This window comes from Scomber japonicus, chromosome 3, assembly GCF_027409825.1.
Source record: "Scomber japonicus isolate fScoJap1 chromosome 3, fScoJap1.pri, whole genome shotgun sequence".
NCBI classification, from domain to species: Eukaryota; Metazoa; Chordata; class Actinopteri; order Scombriformes; family Scombridae; genus Scomber; species Scomber japonicus.
This window is the reverse complement of record NC_070580.1, coordinates 30560568-30574405: the sequence shown is the minus strand read 5'-3', so window position 1 is coordinate 30574405 and position 13838 is coordinate 30560568. Positions and strand designations below refer to the sequence as shown.

The 13838-nt window shown below is 38.0% G+C and overlaps 1 protein-coding gene across 1 annotated transcript in view; it reads right to left on the bottom strand.

Moving 5' to 3' along the window:
• Positions 1–9761: 9761 nt before the first annotated feature.
• nisch (nischarin) overlaps positions 9762–13838 on the bottom strand; it is a 29580-nt gene continuing 25503 nt past the window's right edge. The window contains exons 27-28 of the mRNA XM_053316514.1: positions 12572–12759; positions 9762–10437 (exon numbers count right to left, since the gene is read on the bottom strand). Coding sequence (XP_053172489.1) covers positions 10110–10437; positions 12572–12759 — 516 coding nt within the window. The 3' untranslated portion in view covers positions 9762–10109. The remainder of the gene's footprint in view (positions 10438–12571; positions 12760–13838) is intronic.

Sequence of the window (13838 nt, the reverse complement as noted above, 5' to 3'; positions counted from 1 at the left end):
GGCTCCAAATGTCACATCCAGGGGGGGAAATGAACCCACCAACCCAACGTCCTCTTCTTCTCAAATCAGCCGGTAGGGAAAGTAGAGAATGTGTCCAGACGGTAGTTAGATGGTAACTTTGTTTTCTCCTCTCATATCTCTAGTCTGAACCTCAAACCACAACCTGCTCCACTACCTACAGGAAAAAACAGGCAGATAACAACATCCTCTGTGCAGGAAAAACAGAGCTATTAAAAAACTATAGTGTTGTTTTCCAGCAAAAATATATCTGAGAAAACTAAAAGAAATCTGCAGTTTATAGATGCAAAAACTCTTGAAAACTACTTAAACTATATATCTTTGCAGGGTGGATCCAGACAGAGTTGGGCTTATCAACAGCATTCCTCCCTCACTTACAACCTGACGGCAACGATCCCTGCTATAAAGGAACAAACCAACAAATTCCAACTAACAAATTAACTCTCAGCTCAGCGTCCGAAAAGGCAGAGAGAAGCCAGAGAGGTTGGTGTGACTGCTGGTGCCTTTTCCTCTCTAATCTAGGAAGAGAACGGGGGGAAAAAAAAAAAAAAAAAAGCAACAACAGAAACTGGCAGAGTAAGAACCTCCCAGCAGAGGTCATCTCCTCCTACTGCTTCCCTAGTAGCAGCAGCAGCAGCAGCAGCAGCACTGGTGGTAAAAGTATTAGTACCGGTGAGGTAGCAGCAGTTACAGTAGCTGTTGTTTTAGTTAAAATAGTGAAAGTATCAGCAGTATACTGTTGCAACAGCAGTATATAAACACATCACTCCATTTCTCTCAAACCTCCAAATATCTGGTGTCTATTGTGCATCGACTACAATACTTACAGACTGCTGGTTCCCAAACTGAGGGTCAAGACTCTCGGAAAGGTTTCGAGCTAATTAACAAAGAAAGAAAGAAAGAAAAGAGAAATTCAGTTACAAAAAAATGTGATTCTATGTTCATATGTTTCTGATTTTTTATCAAATCTTTGCTTTTTTTAATTTTAAAAATCCTTTTACAGGATGTTTAAGACTCATTTTTAAAAATATTCAAATGAAACAAACTGAGCATTTATAAGACCTAAATTAACACTTAATTGTTTATATCACACTATAATGTAGTTAGAAGCAGATATAAGGACATTTTAACTATGCATTCATCTACAGTACTAGTAAACAATGTGCAATATTTCTCCTGCTGTTTCAGCTTTACTAGCATCTCTGCTAAGCTAGTATTAAGGGTGGGAATCACCAGCGGCTTCATGATACTTGTGTCATGATATACAATATTATTGAGATTTTAAATATATTGTGATATACTGCAATTCATTACCATTTTTCACCTGCAAATTATGTCCCCAAAGGAAAAAAAACTTGCAATTTCTATAATAAAAGTCTGTGTATCGATACAATATTCTCACGCAAAATATCGTGATACTATGCTGCATCTATTTCTTCCCACACCCCTAGCTAGTATACCATAGTAAATTTTGGCGCAGAGAAAAAAAGATAATAATTGAGTTACTCACCATTGCAGGAGCATGACTCAGTGATTCCACGCTGTGTGTGTTCCTGTTGACCTGAGCCGACGTGCTCGGACGCAGGAACCTGGCAGATGTTTGCCATCATTCATGCTATTAATCACACTTTTATATATGTCAAATGTTGTGAGAAAGCAAGGTTCGTTATCATTGCAAAAATCAGCTGAGTTGGTCATGTGCTTCTTTACAGTTTGAGTAAATTCTTCAGCACCTCTATAACCTCAAAACATTTTTTTAAGGTTCAGTATTTGAGTGAAAGTTCTCACTTAGCTCCCATCTTTGTTGCAGTAGTTACAATAACCATAGTAACAGGACACAAAATGAAAAGTGCATAAAGTTCAGTTTGAAGTAAGAAGCTGCAGCTACTTTTGATCTTTATCCCTCTGAAGCTGCTCTGAAAGCTATGACATAAGTACAATTTGGTTTATTTTTGTAAGGCACCAACTGTTCACTGGATGTGTTTCTTGGGATTATTCTGTAAATATTTTATAACCCAATATTACACGCTGTACTTTTGCTCAGTTTTATACACTGTTCATCTTTTGTAATTAGCTTTTTCCCTCTCTAAGGGCTCGTGCTGCACTCCAGGTTGTCTGAGGACGGGGGATCTCTCTGTCTGAATTAACTATTTTTTTCTTTTTTCTTTAAACACTCAGGTTTTTGTTGAGGAGCTGTTCGTTGGCTCTGTTTGAGAGTTTAGGCAGGAACTGCTACTGTTGTGGCTATAAAACCTGAAACACTGAAGTCAACATATTAAAGGAAAATGAAAATGCTTTAATCACAGCTCCTACTATTAATAACTAATTGTACTAGCAGGTAACATAATAATATTCCCCTGATGGTGAAGTCTGTGTATTGAAAAGGAGAGAGATTGTGAGAAATACTCTCTTCCTGACAGGAAGTTTTGGGCGGATTTCCCCTCCTGGTTGTCCCTGCAGGACGCTGCGATTTGACGGATTTCCTCGTCAGCTGACACAACTCCTCGTCTGCTTCTCAGAATGAAAAAAAAACAACAAATGAGAAAGCTGAGTTTCTTTCCTGTTTTAATTCGGTTTGACTTGAAGAACTGATGACAGACGAAGCGAGGAGAGTCCAACCAGACAAAGGGTTAAAGGTCACAATGCGAGCAGGCAGAACAATAGCAGGAAGCCGACAGACTCTCCAGGGCGGACAGCAAACCACCGTTACGCTCTGAGGTTACTGCCTTGCTCACTGGCTCTTCAGCAGCACATTTAAACCTGCCAGATTTAACCAGCAACCCTCTAGTCACGAGTTTTAATCAGTTTTGGTTTCATTTTAAATTTGCAATCCAACAGGTGTCTTTTAATGTAATAACATTTATGGAGCAGTTAGTGAATAACACACTTAGGGCCTAATTTACTAAGATGCCAAATAAAGGGTACTAAGTTGCGTGTAATAGATTGTGCAGTTAGTTAGCGTGCGATAACTGTGTAAATTAAATCAGGTGCAACAGGTGCAGGCAGCAGTATTTAAATTTACTTTTGTGTCTTAATGGAGAGTTTGGAAGAGCAGAAAGGCCGAAAGCACAAAATGAAATTTGATCCCATGGAATTAGAGATTCTAGTGGAAGAGACATAGTTACCGTCTGCAAAATTACCTTTGAGTTTGGTAAATCACAATGCGCGTGCTAAATAACATATTTGCATTTTCTCCTCCCTGTATTTTGCTCACTGGGGTTAAAACGCCTCACATTGCATATTCATTATGGCAAACGTACTAAATGGATAGCGCGTATTATCTTGCACATTATGAAAGACGCAAACCTCAGTGCGGGTGATGTCAAGTTTGCACACGAGTAACCATTAAATACTGTCTATTCATTTTATTATTTCTTTTACTTTATGTCTATTTGACAAAACCAGCAACATACTTTAGTTCTGCTGTTTTCTGCCAGCGTCTCTACTTTTTTCTCTTATCTCTGCACATTTGCCCTCACCCTTCCCCTTGCGGTGGGCATGAAACTCAAGAGTTTCCCTTTAGAGCCAGTGTGTGGTTTGTCCTTTCTGGGCTTCTGTAGAAACATGGCAGGCTCCGTGGAAGAAGAACCGCTCCCTACGTAGATATAAAGGGTTCATTCAAAGGTAACAAAAACACAATCATTCTTATTCTTATTAAGTAATTATACACTAATCAAAACCATTTTTTCCCAAAGTCAGTTTTGCTAGATGCCACCAAATTCTACACACTGCACCTTTAAGGCAATTTGATTCAATTTAATTATACATTTTATGTGGCAGTATTAATGGCATATTAATTTCATCCAATATTTGTTGAGATTTAAGTCAGAACCAAGAATGTCAACCTTGTGGAGCCACACTGCTAAAAACTACACATACAAACCAAAACCTGGGTGGACTCTGTGGCCTTACTGTCAGATTTGGGTCATTTAAAGACAATTGTTCCCAATGGGGTAAAATGTTAATAGTTTTCTATGAGTGTACTTTGCACAGTTCAGATAGAAAGAGATTATTGTTGGATTACACATTGCTTCAAACGTCAGCAGAGCAATTTCACACTGTTTACACATAATTATATCTCATCATTAGTTTGTGTTTGTGTCCCAGTGGGTTGTGATAAAGTGAAATACTCCGGATATGACTTACCGTTGCATTTTCTCAGCTCTGTGCCGCCTTGAGACTGTCTGATTAAATACAAACTAATGAAAGAAACCACTATGTGACGAATGCTTGATAGCACTACTAAACATGCACAGATCTGTCACTCACTGCTGACTGCTTTAAAAAACAAGGGGGACATACATAAATTAAGGTGTAAGAGAGACCTGAGCCAGAGGTTGTGGATGTCTCTTGGCCCTTGTCCTGGTGACCATATCAACCTCATAAAAAGTCTCCAATCAGCAATCTGAGCTGGAAAACAGTTGAGCAGACAAGGAAAAACCCATGAAAGATAAGAGGAAGTGAGAAAGGATTTACTATCAGTGTCACATCCCTCTGGTGTTCCCTGGTGTCTTTCTGCAGCGGCTGTTTATCAAAGAACATTTTTAACATGATTCAACAAATTGTCCACCTTACAGGAACTCGTAAATATGTTAATGTTGGGTTTAAACTTTGGGTAAAAAAAGACTGTATGAATCTGTTTTATTATTCAATTACATTATACTAGTCTGCATATCAAAATATCTAATTAAATGCTGCACACTTATCTTTGTATATTATGTAACAGCTTGCACACAGCAGTTTAAAGCATTGTACCATCTTATACAAAAAGGAGATGACTTACCTTGAACTCGATGACAAAGGTTCAGTTTTTCAGCTCAATATGTTTTTTTTAGTGAAAAGCAGAAACTTGGTTTTCATTGACTGAACCACAAACAGTTTTACCTGCAAATCAGCTAACACGAACAGTTCTCTCAGCTCTTAAACTGAACTGTTAACCTTAACCCTTTTTTATCTGCAAAACTTCACTAAAGCTAACCTAAACTGAAATGCTTTTGCTGATAAATTGGACTTTTTGCAAACCTCAACCATGGTTTTTGCTTCTAAACTCAAGATGAACTCACTTGAATGAAACCATTTAAGCTGCTGAACTGTTATTGTTAGCTCACCTGCACCACTGCATGTCTATCTGAACTTCTCACTAACCTGAAGCAAAATGTTAAAACTTCTAAACCCAACCATCATTACTACTATGCACAGCACAACATTCATTTGATGTTGATGAATCTTAATAGCCTGGTAATTAACTTCACTAATTACTGCACACCAGGCCTTAATTGGTAACACCTGCAATCATGGGAATTAACAGCAAATGATATCTAATTAAGTCTACTTCTACACTGCATTGAACATAAAAATACTTCCAAAACTGTAACTAACAAACTTTATGATTTAAAGACAACTAAAAACGTACAGCACCATACAAACTATCTTCAGTCTTAATTATCAATTTCTCTATAAACATAATAAAGCTCTATAAACATAATAAAGGATAGAAAGACCTCACTTACTTTTCTGTATGCACACCAACAATATAAATCAACTTTACTCCCAAAGTCAAGCTAATATAGCTAATATATTAGTTTTCTCTGCAGATACCTTTGCTAACGCTCTCTTAATTAACAGAAATTAAAGCCGCCATGTTTAGTACAACAACATACAATTAACATTAATTAGTCTAAATGTAAGTGTTAACAGTAGCTAACCTGAACCTAAGTGTTGCAGCTGAGCTTTAAACAAACCTGAATCAAAGTTTTAGGCGCTAAACTGAACTGTTAGCTTAGCTGCACGGAATTTTAACCGGAAATCTGACTCGTTAGCTAACCTGAAGCAAACTATTATAACTGCTGAACCGTTAATACTAATCTAAACTAACCTAAAGCAAACTATTATAACTGCCGAACCGTTAATACTAATCTAAACTAACCTGAAGCAAACTATTATAACTGCTGAACCGTTAATACTAATCTACAGTTGTAGCAGTCAATCTGAACTGTTAGCTAACCTGAACTAAAGTTTTCTCTTCTAAACTCGGTCTGCCAAACTAAAAATGTTAACTAATCCTGATCAAAAAGACTTCTATATGTAACTTTAACCAGAACCAAATGTTACAGCTGTAAAAACCGAGCTTTAAACAAAGCCCAGACAAACTTTTAGGTGCTAAACTTAGCTGTTAGCTTAAGTTATGTACACCGAATTTTAACTAAAAGCTTTGACTCATTTACTAACTTTAACCAGAGTGTTTTAGCTGCTAAACCTGGATCAAAAAGTTTATTATTACTTTATTTATAGTGTATTTGATAGGGACAGCTATAAAGTATCGACAATTTGAAGCTATGTAAGTATCATAGTGTTTATAGCAGATGATAATTTGCAGTAGCAGGGCTTTTGTGAAAATGATTAAAACAGTAAGAAGATATGTTTTAGTTTCTATACTGAACTGTAACCTGAGTCAGTGTTAAAGCTGTAAAACTGAGCCTAACCTGAATCAAACATTTTACTGCCAATCTAGCTGATTAATTAAATAGCTAACTAACATGAACCAAAGCTCTTACTACTTAATAGTTAGTGACAACAATAGAACTGGGAGGTAATTTTCAGATTGTATGTAAATATCTTGATTCCTTGTTTCATTAACTTCATGTTGAGGCATCGGTTTTGCTTTGAGGAACGTTAACGTTATTGTCACAAGACAATACTGAAAAACTTGAATTTGAATTTTGTTAGATGCAGATTAAAATTATACAAATAGTGACAGACAATCAGTGCATATGTTATATACAAGAGCCAGGTTCAAGTGTAAATGCAGTTATTAATGAAATGCCAAAAGTCTGTCTTGTGATGTGAAGAAGTCCTTTACAAAATTCCTGAATCCACATTATAATCTTTTTTTCTAATTTTTTTGGCCTCCAACTGTATTTTCTACCAAATTTTACTCAAATATGTTGAAAAGTTTAATGGCTATCCTGCAAAAAATGTAACTGTACTGAAAACAATTACTTTATTATGCCTCCCTGATAGATTAGGGCACAGCTGCAATGATTAGTCAATTCATTGATTAGTTGACAACTATTTTATATTTAATTAATCATTATTAATCATGATGACAACTGATTATTTAGTCTTCTCTGATAGTAAACTGAATCAAAGGCTGTTGAACATTTGAAGACATCACCTTAGGCTTTAGGAACCAATGATCAACTTTTCTTTTAACATTTATGTTGAACCAAACAACTAAACGATTTATTGAGGAATATAATAGTTAATTACAACCCTGCAGTAAAGGTAATAATCATGTTTTCCAGAAAGGTGACTGTTACCCAAAAAGCACCAACATCGTGTCACTTTGTTCCAATCACCAATTCGGTTTTAATGCAAACCTTTCATGTGATAAAGATTAGATAAATGGAGTATGACCTTGTTCTGGTACAGTTTTTCTTCCCATGAAGGCAAAGACTGAAATCAGTCAGTTGACTTACTGGAATGCCAATCAGAGGTCAGATAGCTAGTTTTGCTGATCAGACACTTCCTGGTACAGTATCTCTGTCCTTGGTCTGTTTAAGTGTCCCTGAACAGGAAATCAGCCGAACTTCATGATGAGCCGCTCCGACAGACAGGAAACAGAGGAAGTTAAATGAGTTGAAAGGTGGCGATGCTTTTCGTGCTGCTGAATCGCCAAGTCATCAAAACCTCTGTGAGCGGCCAGAACGATGAAGTGCTGACGAGAACATTTGTTGAATTCTTTCTTTTTTGCATGTTTTTGAGATATTTTTTTATCACCTCTGATAGTTTACGACCGGGCCAGGAGTTTAAAAAGACTTAGGTCATGAGTTCATGTTCCCACAACAACCCTGACTTGAAATGCTCACAGCATTGTCAGCTTTCTAGACTTAATAAAACATTTTCAAATAGACTTTTGCAGTGAATGCGTCCATCATGTCAGCTCAGTTAGTATTTGTGGAGTGACTCACATCTTGTTGGTCCAGCACTCAGACTGGTTTTCTGGTTTAATCACTGAATCAGCTGAAAAGAGGCCAGACTGTGGTTAAATCCTGCTGATTTTCGAAGAACTAAACCACCATTTGCTCAACCAAACAGGAATTATTATAAAATGTGAAGTTTTCATTTTCACTTTAATTCAGTGGCATTACCCTTTAACAAGACAACACGTAGACAACAGTGGTGAAGGGTGCGGGGGTCCAACGCTGGTTGACTTCCCATTTGTCGATAATAATATACCAAAAACATAACATACAATATGAATAAAACACAAAGAAACACAAAGAAAATATTAAAAAAAAATAATACTCAATGATAATACTAATTATGACATTTCAGAGTTTGTGTATATCATCAAGACCTTCGTGATTATTACAAAATCAGCTCCAGGATGGAAAACATCCGTCTGTCCCAAAGCAACAATTATATTAATATAATATTATTAAAAAGCTTCAATATACAGTTAATTAATACTGCTTCATTAATTAGAATGTGCAAGGAATAAAATGTGAGCAGATTGTGCCGAGCAGCAGTTCGGTGTGTGTGTGTGTGTGTGTGTGTGTGTGTGTGCGTGTGTGTGTGTGTGAGTGTGTGTGTGTGTGTGAGTGTATGTGCGTTACTTAAAACAACATTTTGGTAAATCCTCTCGTCGTCTCACCCAGAATCAGACTGAACACTGAAAAGTATAAAAGTGAATTTTTGGTTTTAAGAGCAACTTCACATAAATAACAACATGTAAATCAGGCAGCTTTGGAGTTGTTGGATTTGTTTGTTTTTTTCTTTTGACTGAGAAAGGCTAACAGTTTCCTCCTGCGTCCAAACTGATATCCATCTTCTCATCTGAGTCTGGAGAGGACAGAGGACAAGAGGATTTACCAAAAATGAAAAACTGTTTCTTTAAGATGATGCTGAATAAAATCTAGTAAACTCCTGTGGACTGTCTGCAGCGCCCCCTGCAGAGCAGCATCTGTCCGTCTGTCCGTCTGTCTGTCTGTCCGTCTGTCTGTCACACAACAAATCTGTAAATCTCCTTTGAAAGCAGATGAAGTTGAGCCAGAAACTTCCACTATATCGGCTCCTTCTGAGGTCACGGCCCCTCCTACTGTCTGTAATGGCAGTCAAATGTCCGCTGGGTAAACCTACCCTCAGTTTGTTTTTCTTTTTTTTTTCCTATGGCAGACACCAAACGGTGTGTGTGCGGCGCCACATCCCTTTCAATCTGTAAGAATAAAGACCAAAGGCCTCAATATGCTTCAAAACAAAGTGCTTGTTGAACTGTTTAACAGCGTCTGCCACCACCACCACCACCACCCCTCCTCCTCCTCCTCCTCCTCCTCTTCCACCCTTCCCAACAGCAGAATTGGCAGATCTGCATCCACCCAAGTTTTGCAACCAAAATCTGATACAGCAAATTTAACAATCATGTCAACTTTACACAGGAATTGAACTGGCTCACACCCTGTTTTTGTTTTATTATTATTCTTCACACAACCTTTGCCACTTGTCACATGAACAACCATAAACGTCTGTGAGGAGAGACTGAAAGTGTGCTTCATTTGTTCTCTCAATGCCAGGATGTGCAAAAAAGACACAATCATCCATCAAGCACTACTTAACCCTAACCCTGTGTAACTCTCCTGCTAACCTAGAAAATGTAAAGTTATAAAGGGTAATCCACACTGGCAGTGTTTAGTCGACTGTTTTTCCGGCTTTCAGATCACTTCTTTTTTTTTTTACTTCACTTTGATTGTAATAAATAATAAAAATCTACAATTCAAATTATTTGTCTGATCTCATGATAAATATTTGTTATTATAACTTATTTTTATGTGATCTGAGCAACCCAACATGAACGCTTCTGACTGGACTGTCTAAAAAAGGTGCACATCTATCCCCGTTTAAATGATTCACGGACCATCAGTACGAACAGCTGGAAACCTTTTTAGAGGTGGTCAGGTGACGCTACGCAACTGCACTTGAAGCATATCGAGGCCTTTGAACAAGTAAATAAAACCATCTGTAAACAATCAGCTCCCACCGATATACAAGGTGCTGAACCGTCATCTATCTGTCTGTTTTCCCCCGTCGACCAATCAGCCGGTGAGCTCAACAGGAAGCTCCCGGCTGCAGAGCGCCTCCCACTGGCGAGCGAGGAGTGAAATCAGTCTCTCTCTGCTGTCTGCTCCGGGGACGAAGACGCACCACTGGACCTCGCCTTCCGCGCCCCCGCTGGCTCCACCCGCCCTGAGTGAGGCTTCTTCCCCTCCGGCTGCAAAATGGTCCATGGTGAGGTGGCAGAGCAGGTCGGGGCCGGGCAGGTCGTCAAACACCAGGGTCAGAGCCTGAGGGTACGTCTGGTAGCCCAGCAGGACCCGGTCTAAGTCCCGGATCCTCCGAGCCTCACGCAGCTGGTACCGCTCCCTGCAGGAGGACATGAGGAAGATGATGAGGATGATGAGGATGTTTAATAATAACACCCCAGATGTCACTTCAGTTGAACACACAACAGAACTCGACTGACATGTTTTGTAATTTATGATCAGCTGTTCTGTGGATGTTCAATTAAAATCATTTTCCTGAATCCATAAACTAGGCCTCGGATAATAAGATAAAAATGAATAACAACAATAATAATTCAAATAGATGAAAGGGTTCGCCTCACAACAAAAGCAGCTCCAGCCTTAGTTTAAAAAAAATGGAAGAGTGAGGAGAGCTTTGTGTGTGTGCTTGATCAGGCTCACATTAAATAAATAAGCAAATAAATACCAATATAAAGTTTGAAGTTGGTTAAAATGTTGGTGCATCTTCATTGATTTGTTCATGTTTCCTTCATCTGACCAGCACCCGTCTGATCTCTGATTATTATTAAACATTATTTTAACCCTTACATACTGTTCATATTCTGACTCATAGTTAGCCTCTACACCAATTAACATTCATAAATTCCCCCATCAGTCATAAATACATGTTTGATTAATCTTATGGGGGGGGGGGAAAGACATTAACAATCACTATTTTATGGTTCAGGAGAACATTTGATAGAATATGATGACTACAACATGTTTTAATGTTGATTTTGGATTTCTTTTTTAATAAACACAGGTCAAACTTGTACATTTGTATATATAAAAATGTGTAACAGCAAGACAAATATAAAAAAATATGCATTTTATTTCCATGTTTGTATCCTGTGGGTCACATTAGGAGAGGTCTGGCTAAAAGAAATGTGTATATGGTGTTTTTACAGCTCTCAAATGTTAAAAATGGGTCAAATTTGCCCCTGAACAGTATTAAATATCAAAGCCAATTTGTTTTCATTTTCAAGTTTATGAATACTATTCAGGCTGTTCAAGATATTTTGTAATGGATCTGTATCTGCCCTTTGAAACTCAATTTCATATCATTTTTTGATTAAATCAGTGAAAACACTGGAACAGCCTCCTCTTAAACAACAACTTGAGTTTGTAACCTGTAGAGAAACACAGTTAATGTTTGGGTTATTGGTGGAGAGCGATGCGGCAGATCTGCTCTGCCTCTGGGCTGGAAGAACTGACGCTTCTGTTTCAGCATCAACTCTCTGAGGTGCTGCTGTTGGTTGATTTAAAAAAAACACTTAAATCAGCAAATTTTTGATCAAAAAGACAAAAGCTCCTAGCAACTAGAGAGATACGTAACTCAATACTGTTTGTCAGAGTAAAATAATCCTCCTTCCAAACAGAAAACAGCTTTTATCAACATGATGTCAGACTGAATAATGAAAAGCGTAGTCTAAATTATCATGTTGCACAACTACAGGACAAAACATTACAGGGAACTTTTCAAGCATATCTGTTTACCAAACTGTCCTGCTTTTAAAGCTTAATGTAGCAGGAAATATAAATATCACAATAAGTACAAACACTGTTTCTCCCTCACAGTCGATGCTTCACCTCTCTGTTTTAGGTTTCAGTGAATATTGATTCAGCAGCTTTTTCCCTCAGAGCTTCAGATCTGTCTATACGTCAAACACACAGCATTTCGTCTGCCAGTCGGTGTCTCCTCTTCTTCCTCTTTTCCTGCTGCAGACGAGCTCAAACATGAGGGTTTCTTTACTTGTTGCCTACTTCCGACTCTGCTGCATTCAGGGGAGGTGACATGTTTCACTGATTTTATTCATTATTTTAACCCTTACATACCGTTCAGGGTCTGATTTGATGCAGTTTTACATTTGAGAAAAAAGAAAGCATACCTTAAAAATGTTTCTTTTAGCCAGAAATTTGAAGACTTTTCCTAATGTGGGCCAAAATATATTTATAAATGGAAATATTTCAACATTTTTGTTGAGTGTTTGACTCATATTTTTTCAAAAATACTGTATTCAGGATTAATTGCCAATTTATTAATGACTGTTTAGGTATTTGTGGTTCAGATATTATGTATAGAGACTAATTATGAGAGGATATTGTGATATTGGGTTAAGTCTCACCTGCCTCCTGATTGAAAGGCCGTCACTGGAAGTAATTCTTCTCTTCACTGACTCACCCGTTAAAGAGGGGCAACGTTCCCGTGTGCTCACCTGGAAGGAGGTTCTTTGGCAAAGTCCGGCAGCGGATAGTTTATGTAGTCCTCGTCCAATAGGAACACATCGGTGCTGGTCAGGATCAGAGTCCTGGGTTGGAGTACAGGTGAGGAGGCGGAGCCAGAAAAGGAGGAAGGACCTGTGAGGGCAGAGCCTTGGCCAGACAGAGTGCTGGGGATCTGGACCTGGAGGAGAGGAACAAGGCAAGGAAAGAGAATAATAATTATTTAATGAGTTTAAAATAACTTATTTGTTATCATATGAGACATAATAACATGGAATCCACAGTTATTAGTCTCAGGGTGTATACAGGTATAAACAAGTTAAATTTAAGACTTTTTAAGACCTTTTAATACCACTTCTTAATGAAATTTAAGACCAAACGTACGATGGAAATACAGTAATATTTCCAAGTAAACACACTGACAGTATGGTAAAATGACAAATGACGGTTGAGTTTAAGAACATTGGCTAAATGTGTGTCATGCAAAAAGATCACAAAAATGTCATCACTGTCCTAAATTAAATTACTGCGGCTGTACTAAGTGGTGGTAGTGTGACTCCTCATGTATGTTAATGGTGTGGACAAAATATTAGGAACACCTTTCAATATAGGCTAATGCACCCTAATCTCTCAATAATGAACATAAAGCTGAATTTTCACCTTGTCAAAAAATGTATAAACTTCATAAATGTAGAATTTATAGCAGAGCTGCTGTATTGGATTAAATTAGATTGGAAGCCAGTGAGTCTATTTTATGTAGTTAACTTATTCTCTGAACTATATTTTATAGTAATTACAAGTTATCTAGTATTATACAGTTAAGTAGTTATATTCAGCTTCAGTAGCGTCATGTTTTTTGTTGAATGCCTCACTCTCTCTCTTAAGGTCTGTTGAATGAGAAACCTCTGAGTGACTTAAAATTGATGTTGTGTAACATCAGCTGATAAAACGCGCAGCACCACAGCATAGTGTATAGTAACGTCACAGTTACCTGTCTGAGGATTAACGTTGTTAATGGTGACATCACATGGAGCTGTTTTCATTAGTTTTGCGGGCTCCGCTGTTTTTTTCTGAGCAGGTTCTTCCTCAGATGATGTAGATTTATGTTTTAACCAGCGGTCTGTGTTAGTTCCTTAAACTTAATATCACTGTTAGCTTGTCTCTGTTATGCTAGCGGGAGGTGCAGAGAGCTACAGGTGTGTTCAGGGTCGCAGTCAGACAGTCGGACACAGCGGTTCCGGCCCGCTGCAGACGTTGGTT